This window comes from Toxotes jaculatrix, chromosome 3 (assembly GCF_017976425.1).
Source record: "Toxotes jaculatrix isolate fToxJac2 chromosome 3, fToxJac2.pri, whole genome shotgun sequence".
In the NCBI taxonomy this organism is placed as follows: Eukaryota; Metazoa; Chordata; class Actinopteri; family Toxotidae; genus Toxotes; species Toxotes jaculatrix.
The window spans coordinates 19,101,495-19,122,905 of NC_054396.1; the positions used below are offsets into that span (position 1 = coordinate 19,101,495).

Genomic DNA, 21,411 nt, shown 5'->3' on the forward strand with positions numbered 1-21,411 from the left:
ATTAACCCACAGATCTGCTCCATCTCTAACAACTGTTAAGGTGTTTAATGCATGTATGCCCCCCCATCGACCCCCAACCCCTCTCCCTCCCTCCGCCCCCCCCCCCCCCCCCCCATCCCACTGGAACAGTTTGTCAGCTGACTGTATCCTTGTGTTCACACCTCCTCTGTCCCCTGAGGTTAAAAGTAGCGATAAACGAAGCACTGCAGACTTTGATCGCATCAGGTTAACTTATGCTGAAAGTAGCCCTGTGCATACGTTCAAGGGTGATTCTGCAATCCATACGCACTCAGCCTGTCCGGCTGCACGTACACTGCAGAGGCGCTGCTCTGACTGGGGACTGTGCCTTTAAGGGCAAGGCGGAGCCACAGTGTGCCTCCAGTGTGGGGAAGCGTATAAGACATTGCTCACTACAATACTAGACTTATCTCAAAGTGTCACATTATAGCCGGAGCGTCACCTGTTCGCTGGCGTCCTGTTCCTGATGCAATAGGAATCTGAAGATTACAGACTCAAGTCAAACCCCAGCACAGACACCGAGGAGCTGTATTTTACCACAGAGGAGTGTAGGGGGTCAGTCGGCGGAGGGAGAGCTGCGAAGTTATTTAGGTGAGTTCAGAAAGTAATTTGAAATGTGCGGTGTAGGAGCTGATGTCTCGCCTGTGTATTGTTTTGTATGTTGGTGCCAGCACCGACAGACGCAGCTGATTGCTGCAATTTCAGGTCCTACTCAGACGATTTTAGTAATTTTAAATCTTTTTTTTTTTAGTTTTTTTTTTTTTTTTTTTGACTGAAAGAGCAATGAAGTCAGGTTGGTTTGTTTTTATTTTGCGGATCTTACAAAATAAACAAGTGTGCCATGAAAAAATTTAAAATAGGAATCTTACATAACTAGTTGATAATTGCAAAGCAGTGGCGTGGCTTGATTATTTTATTTTGCGTACAATATCGCTTTGTGGTTTTTCCGCTTAAACTAAAGAGAAATAATTCATTCCGTATCATCATTAGCTGGCCTTGCCAGTGGTGTGAGTCACCTGCCTGCTAGAGGGCTTTTAACCATTATTATCTCAATCCGGTAAAGTGAGGGGGTGTGCGCGCTGTTTGCTTGCAGCACAGGTAGAGCGGGTATGGTTGCTCGGAAACCGCTGCAGGGGTGTCATGAGCGGGGTGTGAACTCCTTTTTCAAGGTCTGTCTGTGACTACTACAGTCCTGTATCAAAGGCGAGCTATCTGCTGATGTTTTACATCACTGCGAGCCCAAGCAGGGTTCCTCCTTTTCCAGCACCCCATGGGCCCCTGTGTTATCGTCACACGCAGACTGAGCCTGTCCACCTTGTCCAGCAAGGCCACACATTTTCTGGTCCAGTGATCAGAATTAGTGAGTTAAAGAATTCCCCACAAAAAAGAGGGTTAATGCTCTGCATGACTACACATCATTTGTTTAATCCTGTTGCCTGTAAATGCTCCTATGGTTAACTGCCAGGATGAACTGTCTTTGCACCTGTTGCAAGAGGAAGCACAAGCCCCTGGGGGTTCATTATCGAGGATCATGTTGCTTCCCGTCCCCGCCGAACCGAATCGACGGCCCTGGGCAGGGGGATGGCATGCCTTGTTGGGCAGTTTGGCTCAGGCTGATGCCCCAGGCTTCCTGTTGTTTTAGAGCTTTGTTTCTCACCAGCTGTCAGGGCACCACATAAATATGGCTCATAGGAGACCGGGAACGAGGGGGCCGTGTTCTTCTCAGTCATCACTCCCACATTATAAGGAGGACAGCGTGTCTCCGGGTGTGCACGCACCTCATTTGCAGTCTTCAGCAGAGATAACCACCAGGGTTATGGATGCACCTGTTTTCCTTGCATTTTGAAAAAAAAAAAAGGATTAATGGTGTTAAGACTACTGCTGGTGCGCTGAAGTCATGAGAAGATTTGCTCCAACAACGCACGGCTGGTGTCACAGTGAATTCAGATATGGTGTACAACAAAGTCACCTATAGTTACCCATGGTATACTTGCTCCCTGTGCTTAAACAATACATTGTCTGAATCTCTAAACTAATTTCTCCAGAGGCTGTGACATACTGAACAGGTTAATCCGGTGTGAGGCAAAAAAAAAAAAAAAAAGAAAATCAGATCAAAGTTTGCTTCCAGTGTACTGCTGACCCCACAAATATCAGTATGCTGCCAAGTTTCCTCCCCTCTGAATATTGTATACATTGTTTACTCAGCCCTGACACATACTTGACATGACAGGAACATTCAGGTCATTTGACATGAGGAGTTCTTGCAACATCAGGTATATATGTCTGGTAACAGGAGGAGCCCCTTCCTCTGCTGTTCAGGACAAGCGAGATTGCGGCAGTGGAGCACAGCACAGTCAAGTTTTAAAATAAACTGTAAACCTATTAGGAGTAGAGGCACCGTCTGTAGAAACAGAAATATGAAAGTTGCCATGTTGAACTTGAATGGAGAAACTTTATCGATATTGTGGAAAAAAAACTGCTGTGGTCTGTAATTTTTTTTTTCCCAATACAAGTTTTAGGTCAAAGCTGAAACACACCTTCCACTTTATGAAACCTATCTTTCTAATTAGGTAAATCCTCTTAAAAATTAGAATATATTATTTACGTTTAGTTACATGTGTCAGTGACAACGTGTCAACATCCCATATACTTCAGGCCAGTTGCTGTATAGAAATAGACTTGAAGAAAAAACTAGAAAACACAGAGCAACTTTTTACAACAAGATCTTTGTTGGGGACTCTTATTTTACTCATTCTTAAAGACTATTGCTTTTATGCTCACTTTTTAAAACACGCCGACCAGGACTTTACCAATGACAGTGTTCTGTCCCCAGGGCGTGTTGGGACACAAATGTCTTTAAGTCCTGTCAAAATGAGCTTCTGTCATTCCTCTATAGGAGATTATAGGAGATTGTTGTCTTCTCATAGAGAACAGAAAAGGCCATAACTATATGTTTTGCCTGGTGGGCAGCCAAAAGATTTCTGTAATGTGCTTTATATTCTAATGTCAGTATTTTCTTTCTTCTTAGTTTTTTTTTTCTATGAGTATTTTTCAGTGTGCTACTACATGTTCTGTTTCTCTTCATCTGCTTTTGCTTTCAACCTCCTTTCACCGTCGTTCTCGGCTGTGTCTTGGCGTTGTTACAGGTACACCAGAAGCAGGGGCAGCCAGCCGGGCGATCTGAGTGTTTCCTGGCTTTGATGCGACCCGAGTGTGCCTGGAGCATGTCCACAGTGGGCCTGACTGCCCAGGAGATCTCTTTTCCCATAGAAAACCCCTTCCTGCGGGGCAGCTACTGTCACAGCATGGCTGGATCCAAGCCCTCCTGGAGCCATCGCTATGAACTGGACAAGTGAGTGATGGTGTGCCAGAATTAACAGGCCATTAGGGGAAGATTATTAGAAAGGAACGATTTTTCAAATCTGCATGATATGCTGAAGTTTTATGGATCAGGTCAGTCTGAGATTCCTTGTAAATGACCATGAAATGTCATTTGGCTAATTTAAAACTGTATTAATCTAAGACTGAAATGTTTTTCTTTAACAGTTTCTACTTCAGTATGGACACTGCACATACAGATCACAGCTCTCGAGCCCAACAAAAGGGGCCACCTCCACCTTCTCTAAGTTATGAGAGTAAGTGCAGGACCTATCATCTTCACATTACAGCTCTTCTGAAATGTGTATAAATACTGACCCAGACATGAAATTGTATTAGGAAATTGCAATTGTTGTTAATCAATCTCAGTTATTTAATGCCATGCCATTAATGTGGTGGTCATTTTTTTTTTTTTAATTTTCCTCTTTGATAGGACATATACAGAGATTACCTCCAAAGAAATCCCGGCCCTCCCATCTCTCCCTGTCCTGCAGTGCTGAACCCTCCACCCCAAGTCCTGCTGACGATGACCAGGTGGTCCCCTCATTCCAGAGGCTCTCAGTGTACGAGTGCAGTAGCCCACCACAGACGCCAGGCAGGTGCTCCAAGCCTCTGCCCCCCCTCCCTTCACAAACAGACATCTCCCCTGAGCAGGCTATGGACAATGAGGTAGAATTTTTCACAAGTACGGACGACAGCTGTTGCCTGGTGTCTGATCAGTGTTCCAAATCGTCTCCTTTTCGATATGGAGTCCTCAGCCGAAGGAGCTTCAGGGACTGCGGGCAGATTAACTATGCTTATTATGATGGACCACAAAGCCAGAGGCAGCCCCAACAGCACCACCAGACACATCCTCCACAGGAAGTGCGGGAACAGTATGAGCAGCAGCGACAGGAACCACCTGAGCCAGTGGTCTGTCAGAGACAGCAGGACAAAGCTCAGAAGAGGCTACGGCGCTCTCACTCTGGCCCAGCTGGATCCTTTAACAAGCCTTCGCTGCTGCGCCTCACTTGCCACAAACGCCACACCCACAGTATGGATAAGCCAGAGGTGCCTCCCCCTATACCTCCTCGAACAATCAAGACAGGAGACTATCGCCGCTGGTCAGCAGAGGTCTCGTCTGGGGCTTATAGTGATGAGGACAAACCACCTAAGGTGCCCCCAAGGGAACCTTTGTCGAGAGGCGGCTCTCGCACCCCCAGCCCCAAGAGCCTCCCAACATATATTAATGGGGTGATGCCCCCTACCCAAAGCTTTGCACCAGATCCTAAATATGTAAGCTGTCGAGGTTTGCAGAGACAGAACAGTGAGGGCTCCCCCTGCATCCTTCCTGTTATGGAGAATGGAAAGAAGGCTAGCGCCACACATTACTATCTCCTACCTCAGCGGGAGATAGTAATGTCTTCCACTGAGGGAGACATTTCGTGGACGCACCTTGTGTAGAGAAGAAGTGTCTTCGGGGCATGGACACCCTTGCAGCTCGCAATACAGATGTGTCAGACTGAGTCTAGGACTGCCACAACAGACGGAAAGCACATGCAGACTTAGTTTGAAAAGCTTTAGTGGAAGTAGCAGAGGACTCTACTGAGCAAAAACCACTTGACAAAATGGTGAAACTGGACTCTAACACGCTAACAACCCTCACACTGCTGCTTTCACTGTTTGTTTGTTTGTTTGTTTGTTTGTTTGTTTGTTTGTTTAACCCCTTATGTATTCTGATCACACAGGGTATGTGAGCACTGTATTCAGTTACTGGTAATGTTGGAATAGCTATCACAACCGAGATACTTTACATAAAAAATTTTGTCTCTGACTATAGATTGTGGGCAAAATTCAACATTGTAGAGCTTATTTTTGATATGATTTTTATTTCATGACATTCAAAAATTGTGCTGTTTTTGCTGATGATATGGTACAGTCAGAAGGTCCAAGCAGGCCTTGAACCTCATGTGCTCAGTATTTTGTGTCTGTAAGGTTGAGGATGTTTTGTGAGATGCACCTGGGCTTTCTAACGCTGCTTTTGTATCTCACAGGGGACAGAAGGTCAGTAATGTAACCACGTATCGCTTAAAATATGAAGTATAAACACAAGGCCAATTAATTTTTAACAAAATGAAGGATGCTAGCACATGAATCTCCATTCTGTTTGCTATTATATATAAACACTGATATGGTTTCCCTGCTTTGATGAAGTTTTAGTCTTACTCAGGCCACTGTATCTGTGTAAATTTGTGTTTCCCACATGGCACGTTGTCATGGTACATTTTGTACTAAGCGGTGGGTACATTACTGGTAGCTATGCATGTTTCCATTGGAATGTCTAGTGCAGCTTATATGGTGTAGTTGTCTTGATGAGTTGATGAATGTGTTTGTGTGTATGTATGTGCGTGGACGTGTTTGTGCATACGTGCATGTGAACCGCAGTTGGAAATGTGTTCTGGTGATACTTTATAGAATGACTTTCTACACTTAAGTAGAAAATTGTCAACCGTACTTGTTACTGTGCTCTGCTTGTTCGCAGTGCCTGCTTTTGAGCTCAGCCCTCTAAACAGTGAACACACCTGATTGCTTTCGTTCGGTGTCCAGGTCTGTTTTCTTGCACAGAAATTGGCCTGTTGAACATTAAGTGAATGTATGCTGTTCTTACTGAAATTCCGTCAGACAGTTGGAGGAGCTTATTTTTGGTCAAGCTGTGAGTCATTGCTTGGAACGAATTTGCCTCAAGTACTACCTCCCTTTGGTATTAATCCTATATTTCATATATTCCCCATTTAAATTGTGTCCAAAGGCAAAATCTGAAATTCTAATCTGAGACGAAGCTTTAATTCACTTTAGTTAAGAGTAACACCAAGTCAATTCTAACCGAATATCCTGAAATAGAGATTTTAGATCAGGCAGATCTTAGATCACAGAGATGTTAGGCTAACCTGTTAATACAGACGCATTACAAAGACAGTGCAGGGTTTACCTACCTGACACAGACTTTCCTGTTCTGCTCATGCATTCCTGCCTTCATGATTGCAGTGGGTGTGGTCTGAGAGACTTTGGCTGCTGGCAGCCTAGAAAATATATGAATTTTTATTGTTGTAGATCATTCAAGAAGCACCAGGATGGTATAGTAAATGTAGCATATGTATTGAAGTAACCCTTGGTATCGAACACGGTGTTCAGTTTGGGAAACAGATAACCGCTAAGGTCAAACGGTCGTTGAAGTATACTTTTTCTCTCCCTCCTGCTCACAAAACCTTGCCAACACAATGTTGCTTTGGACTTAAATGTTTGAAAAAATGTTTACATCACACACTGATACTATTTAATCTTAAGGTATTCATATGTCTTATTAGAAATAAAGAAACTGAATGAAGACTAGTTTATCGAGACATAACTTCTCTGCTGTGGTGAAGACATGCACTGGGAGAGTACAGTATGCTGTGTACAGTATTTAACAGTTCCATTTGTTGTTATGAATAGTTGATAAGTATATAGTCTTTAAAAAAGAAATCAAAATAAAATGACTTATTTATGAGCCTGCTTCATTCTGTTTCTTGAATCTGTAGAGAGTGAAATCTCAACTCAGCTGTCTGGCCTGTTTTATCACCCACACACCCTCATGCTGTGCCTTATTGTGACTGGCTTCTATCCAGAGAAAGAAGAGTGACTTACAATGGTCGACTGACAGGTGTACAGTATATTGCCTTCCTCTTCCTGGTTATAGCACTGCCTCCTCCTGCGTGACTGCTTAGATGCTTGGTAGCAGCCAGTTTTGCACCCACAGGTTTTTAAGCACTTAGCAATGTTGCAAGTGTTGTGCTCTTGACTTAAGTCCATGTGGTTAGGCATGGAGCCGAAACCACAGTGAACCACAAAGACCATTATAGGTCAAATAATTACTAGATAAGCCGCTATTAAGCTGTAATTACAATATGCACCATAACTTCTCAGCAAGGCAGTGACCATTTCTGTAGGTTTGCTGCGCTGATAGCAATTGATTGTGCATTATTCTCTCAATGGAACAAAAGGAAGCAGCCTGAACTATCTAGGCCACCTGCAAACCCTTTCACCTGGTTCACTCTTAGGTTAGCTGCCAGGCGACAGCATGGGTGGTGACTATAGCAACCAAAGAAAGACAGGTTGCTCATTTCAAATATAGTCATTATAGTGCTCTAGGTCAGAATGTGCTTTGGCTCCACTTTCACCATTTTCATGACATTTGTCTTGACTTGAGTAACGCTTTCTCAGACTCGTCCAGAAAGGCACAAGGGATCATTACGATTGTGTGAAATTCAGTCACTTTGTGTCCCAAACGGTTTCTGTCCTTTCTTTCTCTTCTTAAAGCCACAATGTTCCTGTTTTATTTTGAGTTTTATTTTGTCAGCACAACTCACAAATCTAAATTCTGCCACTTGTCTTTGGTCCTTACTTGTGTGCAGTTCAGGCATCAAGGATGTGGGATTTAACTTCCAGTTTTAGTGGCTCAACCACATGAAATATATTTTTGGCCTCTGTTAATTAGATAGAAGTCCTTGGCTGGTACTCTTGATGGATTAACAAGTGGAACAAACCCATTTTAGAGATAAGAATTATGACAGTAATTATGAATACTGCCTCATTAATTGCTATACAGCCTCTGCTGATTAGTCTGAGGTTGTCTGGGAGGAGGAGATCCTGTCTGTTTTCTGTGCCTGGCTCTCAACACAAGTCTGCAGTGCTACATAATGTAGTTCTGCAGAGCATAAAGAGAGGTTGAGTCTGAGAGGTTGAGTCTCATGCGCTACCAACTGAGCTAACCAGGCGGCCAGTGCAAATATACTTTTTGTTAAAGAAAGAAAATGGAAGTAGAGTTTGTATATTCTGTTGCATTTGTGTAGGTTTTTCCTCGGTATTCTGATTCCCTCCCATTTTCCAACAACACGCTGCCAGATTGGAAAATGTGCAGATTAATTCCATTGCATCAACTTTTTGTTTTGGTGTTTTCTTATCATTTGCTGTGAGGGGTGGACATAGTTGTGAATATTTAACTCAGTCCGAAGTGCTGCTAGTTAAATTTTACTCAGGTCAGAGTAAATATAGTACATCAAGTGAAGGTAAAGAAATTGGTGACAAGTGTGTCTTCTGTCTTCAGCCACTAGTTGGAGACAAATAACCACCAAATGAGAAGACATCAGTGAACTCTGTATTTCTGCTCTGGATTAGCTGCTGCGGACATATACACCTGCATTTTGAGGTGCAGTGGCACAGCTTAAAAACAGATGTTGCCAGTGCCAGCATGACAATTTGCCATATTGGCATGAACATTTACATTGGACTGTTTGTGTACTGATAACGCTGTCATTACCTGATGCTGACAGAAAACAGATCCAGATTGATTAAACCTTGACACATTTTCACATCACTACCGTCACTCATTTGCTTTAAAGATCATAAATAATTATATTAAAATCACTGCCTCCTTCTGGCTTTCATTGTCCCTTCCTCTACACCTTACAAAGGCAAAACATCATTAAAATGAGTGCATGTTTGCCATCTAGTGACATAATATTGTAATGACTCCGAGGGACACCCGCAAGCTACCTTTTCTTAAGGAGGATTACCAAGCTGACTTTGTTCAAATTAAAAGAATAAATAAATAAATAAAGGCCAAACAGACATTGCTGAGCTCTGGCAACCAGCTGTTGATTATTATATGTGTTACTGTGATTTTGTGTTATAGATAAATATCAGTTATATTAGATGCAGACAAAACCAAAAATGGCCTGACATCTTGAAATCAACTTCCTCTCAACCTAGGCTCAACAGACATTTAAAATAAAAATTTAAAACTCTAAAACAAATAACTGCAAAAATAAAAGGCTGCTGTGTGAATGAAATAAAAACACGGTAGTCCAAATTTACATGTTCATTTTTATATGAAGGCACAAGTGACTACAGTAGGCTACAATTAATATAAATAAAATGATAAATATTATAACAACAACTTACTATATTCATGTGTTATACAAAGTTGGTAGGTCATACTGATCTACAATTTTCTTAGTGGCTAACTTGGAAAACATTCTAATTCTCCGGACCGTAGCCTTCATCTAGGGTTGATGTTCAAAACCTCTGGACGTCTTGTTGTGACCTGAAAAATAAAAGAAGGATCACATATTATTATCAATATTTTAACTATAAACTTACATTTACTTGCCCTTGTACTCCAGAATTTTCTGGGTACAGTAGTTATTTTGACTTTATGTGTATAATATCAGAATAGTAAACAGGAATACCTGCAATTGGGTGTCAACATTTTCTAGATGTGGCTGAAAACTCTGTGGCGTGTAAGTGCCTGGCAATCCTAAGTTGTGGGCAAAAGAATATGATCATGTTTAAACAGCAAATGTCCAGAGTCTATGCTGAAAAATGTTTGCTGAATTTAAAAAAAAAAATACATCAGTGATCGCAAAAAAAGAAGCAGACCAGGACACACCTGTATCAGAGAAGTCAAAGAAATCTTCCTCAAAGGCAGATAGTCTCCTGTTATAAGAGCTGTTCCTTTTCCTAAAGCAGAGTCAATATAATTTCACATCAGTGTCTGTAACTTAACCATAACAGGAAACAAGGAACAACATTTGTTGACCATTTGTATATATGTTGGAAGAAAAATTAAAGGCACCATAACTCACCAAACGTCCATATATTTCTTTTTCACAATGACAGCAAAGACAATGATAATTAAGAGCAGGAGTGCTGCTGCCAGTGATCCAAATAGTGCTCCATAGAAACCTGGACCCCAACGGAAGAGGTCACACTGTGGGCCATAAAACTGCTCCAGGCTAGACTCATAGCACCTGGGTTGAAAAACCACAAATGGTGAATTACATTGACAAAATCTAGATTACGAGCAAACACATTCAACATATTTAAGCTTCTTGCAATTAAAATTAAAAGGGGTGTTTTGTCTTACCTACAGGTAGGCCCTTTGTGAATATCATTGAGACATTGTCCATGTTGATGACAGTAATCAGGATTTGTTTTGCAAGGTCCCACACACTGCCATTGACCATTACTAATCTCAGCAGTGTAATTAGCAAACTGAGTGCAGTTAACATAAGGCATCAAGTCTGTAATATCTGGTTGATAAAGAAAGGGATGTATTTATCATTTTGTATAAGTACCATATACAGATGTAAAAATTTGTACACGTACAAAAGAAACAGTGACTGTACAAAGCAGCAACACGTCAAAGGCACATGTTTAGAACTGACAAATAGTACACTTACTGATAACTGCAGGTGGCTGGAAGTTGAGTCCACTTAAGTTCACACTGCTGTTATTAAAGGCCTGAGAAATCTTATTGAGGTTACGTGTGTCATTCAAGATATTAGTCAACACCCTATCGAGCTGAGTGTTGATAAACTGGATTTGAGTTTCATTGTTTGGATAGCTGTATTCTGCCACACTCTCCGCAACAACACTTCCATTTCTATAAAAGAAAAATAGTCAGAAATTACTGAAAGAGAACAGCCTGTACTTGATTGAAAAGCAACTTAAAGCTGTAAAGTTTAATCAAAACTTACGATAAGTTGATGACTTGCACTTTTTTGAAGGTTTGTGGATCTGCTTCTTTGCATAGGGCTTTGAGCTAGAACACAGAATAAATATTATTAAAACACAGTTATGGCAATAAATCCATTTTTAGTACTGAAAACAGCAGAGAGCAAAACACACATTATAATATATGGAAACCAAATTCTCTACCTGCAGTTCCAAGGTGTGGATGAATTCAAGGGCTAGAGGTGAGCTTAAATTATGAAAAGCTGGCTGAAAAATCATTTTGATTGCCAAAGTAATATTTGCTTTTCGAGTTGGTATTGCTCCGGTATCTAGAAAAAAATATGACACTGTTATATTGACTCTGCAATAACATTATATATACATTGCTATAACATAGCATAATCAAAACTTAGGTGAGATATATCAAAGCAAAAAGCAAACAAACTTAAAAATTAACATGTTGCTAAAAGCTGATGAGATATTTCTGCATTGAAAATGATTTTCTGTAAATAGAATATTAATATATAGAATATTATTATAAAAGAATTATTAGATATTATTATAAAAGAACTGTGTTTGGGAATGAAAAATCTCACCAATATGAGCAGAGGTGTCATTTTCTCCAAAAGAGCAGCTTTCACCAAAAACAAACTCTTGACAGTGGCAATGACATCTTCCAAGTGTTGTGTTGAACATACAGGTACCTGTGGTACACTGACAGTCCTCATCTCTACACTGAGGAGTTGTGGATGATGTTGTCATGGTGAAGGTAGCATTTGTAGGGAGGGTAATGGTAGGTGCTGAATGACAGACTGTTGTAACTGGTTTTGTGCTGATGATTTCAACTGATGTCAAAGCCTTTGACGTTGGGGCTGTTGATGAAGATGTTGCTGGACTGCTACTTGTTTTTTCATTTAACGCTGAAGTAAATTGTGTCAAAGGTTTTGTGTTGGCAGAGACTGTAAAAGGTGTTAGGGTTGTAACTGTAGCATTTGAGTTTGGGTTAAAAGCAGATGTAGACGGCAAAGTTGGTGTCACATGATGAGCTGTGACTGTGGAGCTGATAGTGGAGCTGATAGTGGATGTTGAAGTCTCTATTGTGTGTGTTGGAGACTTTGACGTAGAGAACTGAGTTAGTGGATGTGACACTGTGGATAAAATTGTTGCAGGTGTAACGGTGCTCCTCAATGTAGAACCTGGCTGCTCGGTTGTCAAACGTGTGGTGATTGCAGGGAATGTGGAAGTGACAGTTGATGTCCCCTGATTACTGACTGGACGTTGAGATGTGTTCAAAGTTGTAGTTTGAAGACTGAAAGTAGATGCTGAGAAAATGGATTTGGAAGACAATGTAGGTCCAGTGGTGGTGCTAGTTGAAATTGGCACTTTTGTGGAAGTTGTTTGTGTATGTGGGATGGGTGATGTTGCTTCACTGGAGGGAACAATAGTAGATAAGACTGAAACTGTAGGTTCAGTTACTGATGATGAAAGCAGTGGTGAGGTTGAAAGAGTTGTTAAAACTTTGGAAGTGGAAGAATTTTCCAGAGTTGTTTCTGTGATTTCAGTATTCTGATGGGTTGACGTTTGCATAGAACTGGTAGGTGTGGAAGAAAGTGAAGAGCCCATGGACTCACTTGTCATGGTGAGTGGTATAGAATGTGTTGATGAGGTGGATAACACTGCAGAGGTCTGTGGAATTGTAGAGGTGAACATTGTTGTTTCTTTAAGTGTTGTTGCTTCACTGGAGGGAACAATAATAGATAAGAGTGAAACTGTAGGTTCAGTTGCTGATGATGAAAGCACTGGTGAGGTTGAAAGAGTTTTCATAACTATAGTTGGAGAAGAACTTTCCAGAGTTGTTTCTGTGATTTCAGTATTCTGATGGGTTGACGTTTGCATAGAACTGGTAGGTGTGGAAGAAAGTGAAGAGCCCATGGATTCACTTGTCATGGTGAGTGGTATAGACTTTGTTGATGAGGTGGATAACACTACAGAGGTCTGTGGAATTGTAGAGGTGAACATTGTTGTTTCTTTAACCGTTGTTGCTTCACTGGAGGGAACAATAGCAGATAAGAGAGAAACTGTAGGTTCAGTTGCTGATGATGAAAGCACTGGTGAGGTTGAAGGAGTTGTTAAAACTTTGGTAATGGAAGAACTTTCCAGAGTTGTTTCTGTGATTTCAGTAATCTGATGGGTTGAAGTTTGCATAGAACTGGTAGGTGTGGAAGAAGGTGAGGAGCCCATGGACTCACTTGTCATGGTGAGTGGTATAGACTGTGTTGATATGGTGGATAGCACCACAGAAGTCTGTGGAATTGTAGAGGTGAACATTGTTGTTTCTTTAAGTGTTGTTGCTTCACTGGAGGGAACAATAGTAGATAAGAGAGAAACTGTAGGTTCAGTTGCTGATGATGAAATCACTGGTGAGGTTGAAAGAGTTGTTAAAACTTTGGAAGTGGAAGAATTTTCCAGAGTTGTTTCTGTGATTTCAGTGTTCTGATGGGTTGACGTTTGCATGGAACTGGTAGGTTTGGAAGAAGGTGAAGAGCCCATGGATTCACTTGTCATGGTGAGTGGTATAGACTGTGTTGATGAGGTGGATAACACTACAGATGTCTGTGGAATTGTAGAGGTGAACATTGTTGTTTCTTTAAGTTTTGTTGCTTCACTGGAGGGAACAATAGTAGATAAGAGAGAAACTGTATGTTCAGTTGCTGATGATGAAAGCACTGGTGAGGTTGAAAGAGTTGTTGAAACTTTTGAAGTGGAAGAATTTTCCAGAGTTGTTTCTGTGATTTCAGTATTCTGATGGGTTGAAGTTTGCATAGAACTGGTAGGTGTGGAAAAAGGTGAGGAGCCCATGGACTCACTTGTCATGGTGAGTGGTATAGACTGTGTTGATGAGGTGGATAACACTGCAGAGGTCTGTGGAATTGTAGAGGTGAACATTGTTGTTTCTTTAAGTGTTGTTGCTTCACTGGAGGGAACAATAGTAGATAAGAGAGAAACTGTAGGTTCAGTTGCTGATGATGAAAGCACTGGTGAGGTTGAAAGAGTTTTCATAACTATAGTTGGAGAAGAACTTTCCAGAGTTGTTTCTGTGATTTCAGTATTCTGATGGGTTGAAGTTTGCATAGAACTGGTAGGTGTGGAAGAAGGTGAAGAGCCCATGGACTCACTTGTCATGGTGAGTGGTATAGACTTTGTTGATGAGGTGGATAACACTACAGATGTCTGTGGAATTGTAGAGGTGAACATTGTTGTTTCTTTATGTTTTGTTGCTTCACTGGAGGGAACAATAGTAGATAAGAGTGAAACTGTAGGTTCAGTTGCTGATGATGAAATCACTGGTGAGGTTGAAAGAGTTGTCATAACTATAGTTGGAAAAGAACTTTCCAGAGTTGTTTCTGTGATTTCAGTATTCTGATGGGTTGACATTTGCATAGAACTGGTAGGTGTGGAAGAAAGTGAAGAGCCCATGGATTCACTTGTCATGGTGAGTGGTATAGACTTTGTTGATGAGGTGGATAACACTGCAGAGGTCTGTGGAATTGTAGAGGTGAACATTGTTGTTTCTTTAAGCGTTGTTGCTTCACTGGAGGGAACAATAGTAGATAAGAGTGAAACTGTAGGTTCAGTTGCTGATGATGAAATCACTGGTGAGGTTGAAAGAGTTGTCATAACTATAGTTGGAGAAGAACTTTCCAGAGTTGTTTCTGTGATTTCAGTATTCTGATGGGTTGACGTTTGCATAGAACTGGTAAGTGTGGAAGAAAGTGAAGAGCCCATGGACTCACTTGTCATGGTGAGTGGTATAGACTGTGTTGACATGGTGGATAACACCACTGAGGTCTGTGGAATTGTAGAGGTGAACATTGTTGTTTCTTTAAGTGTTGTTGCTTCACTGGAGGGAACAATAGTAGATAAGAGTGAAACTGTAGGTTCAGTTGCTGATGATGAAATCACGGGTGAGGTTGAAAGAGTTGTTGAAACTTTTGAAGTGGAAGAATTTTCCAGAGTTGTTTCTGTGATTTCAGTATTCTGATGGGTTGACGTTTGCATAGAACTGGTAGGTGTGGAAGAAAGTGAAGAGCCCATGGATTCACTTGTCATGGTGAGTGGTATAGACTTTGTTGATGAGGTGGATAACACTACAGAGGTCTGTGGAATTGTAGAGGTGAACGTTGTTTCTTTAAGTGTTGTTGCTTCACTGGAGGGAACAATAGTAGATAAGTGAGAAACTGAAGGTTCAGTTGCTGATGATGAAAGCACTGGTGAGGTTGAAAGAGTTTTTGAAACTTTTGAAGTGGAAGAATTTTCCAGAGTTGTTTCTTTGATTTCAGTATTCTGATGGTTTGAAGTTTGCATAGAACTGGTAGGTGTGGAAGAAGGTGAAGAGCCCATGGACTCACTTGTCATGGTGAATGGTATAGACTGTGTTGATGAGGTGGATAACACTGCAGAGATCTGTGGAATTGTAGAGGTGAACATTGTTGTTTCTTTAAGCGTTGTTGCTTCACTGGAGGGAACAATAGTAGATAAGAGTGAAACTTTAGGTTCAGTTGCTGATGATGAAATCACGGGTGAGGATGAAAGAGTTGTCATAACTATAGTTGGAGAAGAACTTTCCAGAGTTGTTTCTGTGATTTCAGTGTTCTGATGGGTTGACGTTTGCATAGAACTGGTAGGTGTGGAAGAAGGTGAAGAGCCCATGGACTCACTTGTCATGGTGAATGGTATAGACTGTGTTGATGAGGTGGATAACACTGCAGAGATCTGTGGAATTGTAGAGGTGAACATTGTTGTTTCTTTAAGCGTTGTTGCTTCACTGGAGGGAACAATAGTAGATAAGAGTGAAACTTTAGGTTCAGTTGCTGATGATGAAATCACGGGTGAGGATGAAAGAGTTGTCATAACTATAGTTGGAGAAGAACTTTCCAGAGTTGTTTCTGTGATTTCAGTGTTCTGATGGGTTGACGTTTGCATAGAACTGGTAGGTGTGGAAGAAGGTGAAGAGCCCATGGACTCACTAGTCATGGTGAGTGGTATAGACTGTGTTGATGAGGTGGATAACACTACAGAGGTCTGTGGAATTGTAGAGGTGAACATTGTTGTCTCTGTAAGTGTTGTTGCTTCACTGGAGGGAACAATAGTAGATAAGAGTGAAACTGTAGGTTGAGTTGCTGATGATGAAATCACTGGTGAGGTTGAAAGAGTTGTTAAAACTTTGGAAGTGGAAGAATTTTCCAGAGTTGTTTCTGTGATTTCAGTGTTCTGATGGGTTGACGTTTGCATGGAACTGGTAGGTTTGGAAGAAGGTGAAGAGCCCATGGATTCACTTGTCATGGTGAGTGGTATAGAATGTGTTGATGAGGTGGATAACACTACAGAGGTCTGTGGAATTGTAGAGGTGAACATTGTTGTTTCTTTAAGTGTTGTTGCTTCACTGGAGGGAACAATAGTAGATAAGAGAGAAACTGTAGGTTCAGTTGCTGATGATGAAAGCACTGGTGAGGTTGAAAGAGTTGTTGAAACTTTTGAAGTGGAAGAATTTTCCAGAGTTGTTTCTGTGATTTCAGTATTCTGATGGGTTGACGTTTGCATAGAACTGGTAGGTGTGGAAGAAAGTGAAGAGCCCATGGATTCACTTGTCATGGTGAGTGGTATAGACTGTGTTGATGAGGTGGATAACACTACAGAGGTCTGTGGAATTGTAGAGGTGAACATTGTTGTTTCTTTAAGCGTTGTTGCTTCACTGGAGGGAACAATAGTAGATAAGAGAGAAACTGTAGGTTCAGTTGCTGATGATGAAAGCACTGGTGAGGTTGAAGGAGTTGTTAAAACTTTGGTAATGGAAGAACTTTCCAGAGTTGTTTCTGTGATTTCAGTATTCTGATGGGTTGAAGTTTGCATAGAACTGGTAGGTGTGGAAGAAGGTGAAGAGCCCATGGACTCACTTGTCATGGTGATTGGTATAGACTGTGTTGATGAGGTGGATAACACTGCAGAGGTCTGTGGAATTGTAGAGGTGAACATTGTTGTTTCTTTAAGCGTTGTTGCTTCACTGGAGGGAACAATAGTAGATAAGAGTGAAACTTTAGGTTCAGTTGCTGATGATGAAATCACGGGTGAGGATGAAAGAGTTGTCATAACTATAGTTGGAGAAGAACTTTCCAGAGTTGTTTCTGTGATTTCAGTGTTCTGATGGGTTGACGTTTGCATGGAACTGGTAGGTTTGGAAGAAGGTGAAGAGCCCATGGATTCACTTGTCATGGTGAGTGGTATAGACTGTGTTGACATGGTGGATAACACCACTGAGGTCTGTGGAATTGTAGAGGTGAACACTGTTGTTTCTTTAAGCGTTGTTACTTCACTGGAGGGAACAATAGTAGATAAGAGTGAAACTGTAGGTTCAGTTGCTGATGATGAAATCACTGGTGAGGTTGAAAGAGTTGTTAAAACTTTGGAAGTGGAAGAATTTTCCAGAGTTGTTTCTGTGATTTCAGTGTTCTGATGGGTTGATGTTTGCACAGAACTGGTAGGTTTGGAAGAAGGTGAAGAGCCCATGGATTCACTTGTCATGGTGAGTGGTATAGACTTTGTTGATGAGGTGGATAACACTACAGAGGTCTGTGGAATTGTAGAGGTGAATTTTGTTGTTTCTTTAAGCGTTGTTGCTTCACTGGAGGGAACAATAGTAGATAAGAGAGAAACTGTAGGTTCAGTTGCTGATGATGAAAGCACTGGTGAGGTTGAAGGAGTTGTTAAAACTTTGGTAGTGGAAGAACTTTCCAGAGTTGTTTCTGTGATTTCAGTATTCTGATGGGTTGAAGTTTGCATAGAACTGGTAGGTGTGGAAGAAGGTGAGGAGCCCATGGACTCACTTGTCATGGTGATTGGTATAGACTGTGTTGATATGGTGGATAACACCACAGAAGTCTGTGGAATTGTAGAGGTGAACATTGTTGTTTCTTTAAGCGTTGTTGCTTCACTGGAGGGAACAATAGTAGATAAGAGAGAAACTGTAGGTTCAGTTGCTGATGATGAAATCACTGGTGATGTTGAAAGAGTTTTCATAACTATAGTTGGAGAAGAACTTTCCAGAGTTGTTTCTGTGATTTCAGTATTCTGATGGGTTGACATTTGCATAGAACTGGTAGGTGTGGAAGAAAGTGAAGAGCCCATGGATTCACTTGTCATGGTGAGTGGTATAGACTTTGTTGATGAGGTGGATAACACTGCAGAGGTCTGTGGAATTGTAGAGGTGAACATTGTTGTTTCTTTAAGCGTTGTTGCTTCACTGGAGGGAACAATAGTAGATAAGAGTGAAACTGTAGGTTCAGTTGCTGATGATGAAATCACTGGTGAGGTTGAAAGAGTTGTCATAACTATAGTTGGAGAAGAACTTTCCAGAGTTGTTTCTGTGATTTCAGTATTCTGATGGGTTGACGTTTGCATAGAACTGGTAAGTGTGGAAGAAAGTGAAGAGCCCATGGACTCACTTGTCATGGTGAGTGGTATAGACTGTGTTGACATGGTGGATAACACCACTGAGGTCTGTGGAATTGTAGAGGTGAACATTGTTGTTTCTTTAAGTGTTGTTGCTTCACTGGAGGGAACAATAGTAGATAAGAGTGAAACTGTAGGTTCAGTTGCTGATGATGAAATCACGGGTGAGGTTGAAAGAGTTGTTGAAACTTTTGAAGTGGAAGAATTTTCCAGAGTTGTTTCTGTGATTTCAGTATTCTGATGGGTTGACGTTTGCATAGAACTGGTAGGTGTGGAAGAAAGTGAAGAGCCCATGGATTCACTTGTCATGGTGAGTGGTATAGACTTTGTTGATGAGGTGGATAACACTACAGAGGTCTGTGGAATTGTAGAGGTGAACGTTGTTTCTTTAAGTGTTGTTGCTTCACTGGAGGGAACAATAGTAGATAAGTGAGAAACTGAAGGTTCAGTTGCTGATGATGAAAGCACTGGTGAGGTTGAAAGAGTTTTTGAAACTTTTGAAGTGGAAGAATTTTCCAGAGTTGTTTCTTTGATTTCAGTATTCTGATGGTTTGAAGTTTGCATAGAACTGGTAGGTGTGGAAGAAGGTGAAGAGCCCATGGACTCACTTGTCATGGTGAATGGTATAGACTGTGTTGATGAGGTGGATAACACTGCAGAGATCTGTGGAATTGTAGAGGTGAACATTGTTGTTTCTTTAAGCGTTGTTGCTTCACTGGAGGGAACAATAGTAGATAAGAGTGAAACTTTAGGTTCAGTTGCTGATGATGAAATCACGGGTGAGGATGAAAGAGTTGTCATAACTATAGTTGGAGAAGAACTTTCCAGAGTTGTTTCTGTGATTTCAGTGTTCTGATGGGTTGACGTTTGCATAGAACTGGTAGGTGTGGAAGAAGGTGAAGAGCCCATGGACTCACTTGTCATGGTGAATGGTATAGACTGTGTTGATGAGGTGGATAACACTGCAGAGATCTGTGGAATTGTAGAGGTGAACATTGTTGTTTCTTTAAGCGTTGTTGCTTCACTGGAGGGAACAATAGTAGATAAGAGTGAAACTTTAGGTTCAGTTGCTGATGATGAAATCACGGGTGAGGATGAAAGAGTTGTCATAACTATAGTTGGAGAAGAACTTTCCAGAGTTGTTTCTGTGATTTCAGTGTTCTGATGGGTTGACGTTTGCATAGAACTGGTAGGTGTGGAAGAAGGTGAAGAGCCCATGGACTCACTAGTCATGGTGAGTGGTATAGACTGTGTTGATGAGGTGGATAACACTACAGAGGTCTGTGGAATTGTAGAGGTGAACATTGTTGTCTCTGTAAGTGTTGTTGCTTCACTGGAGGGAACAATAGTAGATAAGAGTGAAACTGTAGGTTGAGTTGCTGATGATGAAATCACTGGTGAGGTTGAAAGAGTTGTTAAAACTTTGGAAGTGGAAGAATTTTCCAGAGTTGTTTCTGTGATTTCAGTGTTCTGATGGGTTGACGTTTGCATGGAACTGGTAGGTTTGGAAGAAGGTGAAGAGCCCATGGATTCACTTGTCATGGTGAGTGGTATAGAATGTGTTGATGAGGTGGATAACACTACAGAGGTCTGTGGAATTGTAGAGGTGAACATTGTTGTTTCTTTAAGTGTTGTTGCTTCACTGGAGGGAACAATAGTAGATAAGAGAGAAACTGTAGGTTCAGTTGCTGATGATGAAAGCACTGGTGAGGTTGAAAGAGTTGTTGAAACTTTTGAAGTGGAAGAATTTTCCAGAGTTGTTTCTGTGATTTCAGTATTCTGATGGGTTGACGTTTGCATAGAACTGGTAGGTGTGGAAGAAAGTGAAGAGCCCATGGATTCACTTGTCATGGTGAGTGGTATAGACTGTGTTGATGAGGTGGATAACACTACAGAGGTCTGTGGAATTGTAGAGGTGAACATTGTTGTTTCTTTAAGCGTTGTTGCTTCACTGGAGGGAACAATAGTAGATAAGAGAGAAACTGTAGGTTCAGTTGCTGATGATGAAAGCACTGGTGAGGTTGAAGGAGTTGTTAAAACTTTGGTAATGGAAGAACTTTCCAGAGTTGTTTCTGTGATTTCAGTATTCTGATGGGTTGAAGTTTGCATAGAACTGGTAGGTGTGGAAGAAGGTGAAGAGCCCATGGACTCACTTGTCATGGTGATTGGTATAGACTGTGTTGATGAGGTGGATAACACTGCAGAGGTCTGTGGAATTGTAGAGGTGAACATTGTTGTTTCTTTAAGCGTTGTTGCTTCACTGGAGGGAACAATAGTAGATAAGAGTGAAACTTTAGGTTCAGTTGCTGATGATGAAATCACGGGTGAGGATGAAAGAGTTGTCATAACTATAGTTGGAGAAGAACTTTCCAGAGTTGTTTCTGTGATTTCAGTGTTCTGATGGGTTGACGTTTGCATGGAACTGGTAGGTTTGGAAGAAGGTGAAGAGCCCATGGATTCACTTGTCATGGTGAGTGGTATAGAATGTGTTGATGAGGTGGATAACACTACAGAGGTCTGTGGAATTGTAGAGGTGAACATTGTTGTTTCTTTAAGTGTTGTTGCTTCACTGGAGGGAACAATAGTAGATAAGAGAGAAACTGTAGGTTCAGTTGCTGATGATGAAAGCACTGGTGAGGTTGAAAGAGTTGTTGAAACTTTTGAAGTGGAAGAATTTTCCAGAGTTGTTTCTGTGATTTCAGTATTCTGATGGGTTGACGTTTGCATAGAACTGGTAGGTGTGGAAGAAAGTGAAGAGCCCATGGATTCACTTGTCATGGTGAGTGGTATAGACTGTGTTGATGAGGTGGATAACACTACAGAGGTCTGTGGAATTGTAGAGGTGAACATTGTTGTTTCTTTAAGCGTTGTTGCTTCACTGGAGGGAACAATAGTAGATAAGAGAGAAACTTTAGGTTCAGTTGCTGATGATGAAAGCACTGGTGAGGTTGAAGGAGTTGTTAAAACTTTGGTAAT

The 21,411-nt window shown here is 41.3% G+C and overlaps 2 protein-coding genes across 4 annotated transcripts; one reads left to right on the top strand and one right to left on the bottom strand.

Annotated features, from left to right (window-relative positions):
- The first annotated feature begins 408 nt into the window (after positions 1-408).
- errfi1a (ERBB receptor feedback inhibitor 1a) lies at positions 409-7,123 on the top strand. 3 transcript variants are annotated; one of them, XM_041034127.1, is made up of 4 exons: positions 409-609; positions 3,165-3,370; positions 3,565-3,653; positions 3,830-7,118. In XM_041034127.1, the coding sequence occupies exons 2-4, from the start codon at positions 3,219-3,221 to the stop codon at positions 4,837-4,839; spliced, it is 1,251 nt and encodes a 416-aa protein (XP_040890061.1). In that variant the 5' UTR covers positions 409-609; positions 3,165-3,218; the 3' UTR covers positions 4,840-7,118. The 3 variants fall into 3 exon arrangements, with proteins under 3 accessions (XP_040890061.1, XP_040890064.1, XP_040890063.1); XM_041034130.1 differs by lacking the exon at positions 409-609 and having other exon boundaries at positions 3,168-3,370; positions 3,830-7,121; XM_041034129.1 differs by lacking the exon at positions 409-609 and having other exon boundaries at positions 3,366-3,471; positions 3,830-7,123.
- Positions 7,124-9,476: 2,353 nt separating this feature from the next.
- Positions 9,477-11,691, bottom strand: LOC121178983 (mucin-3B). Its single transcript, XM_041033516.1, has 8 exons — positions 11,526-11,691; positions 11,134-11,258; positions 10,953-11,017; positions 10,656-10,858; positions 10,340-10,505; positions 10,059-10,223; positions 9,863-9,933; positions 9,477-9,517 (listed from the first exon to the last, which is right to left on the bottom strand). The coding sequence occupies exons 1-8, from the start codon at positions 11,689-11,691 to the stop codon at positions 9,477-9,479; spliced, it is 1,002 nt and encodes a 333-aa protein (XP_040889450.1).
- Positions 11,692-21,411: the final 9,720 nt, after the last annotated feature.

Excerpts from the sequence above, each read along its gene's own strand:
- errfi1a (XM_041034127.1), top strand. The coding sequence starts at position 3,219 with ATGCGACCCGAGTGTGCCTGGAGCATGTCCACAGTGGGCCTGACTGCC. Across the intron at positions 3,371-3,564 it reads CATCGCTATGAACTGGACAA|TTTCTACTTCAGTATGGACA; the intron begins GTGAGTGATGGT and ends TTTCTTTAACAG. Across the intron at positions 3,654-3,829 it reads ACCTTCTCTAAGTTATGAGA|GACATATACAGAGATTACCT; the intron begins GTAAGTGCAGGA and ends CCTCTTTGATAG.
- LOC121178983 (XM_041033516.1), bottom strand. The coding sequence starts at position 11,691 with ATGACAACATCATCCACAACTCCTCAGTGTAGAGATGAGGACTGTCAG. Across the intron at positions 11,259-11,525 it reads TGACACCTCTGCTCATATTG|ATACCGGAGCAATACCAACT; the intron begins GTGAGATTTTTC and ends ATTTTTTTCTAG. Across the intron at positions 11,018-11,133 it reads TCCACACCTTGGAACTGCAG|CTCAAAGCCCTATGCAAAGA; the intron begins GTAGAGAATTTG and ends TCTGTGTTCTAG.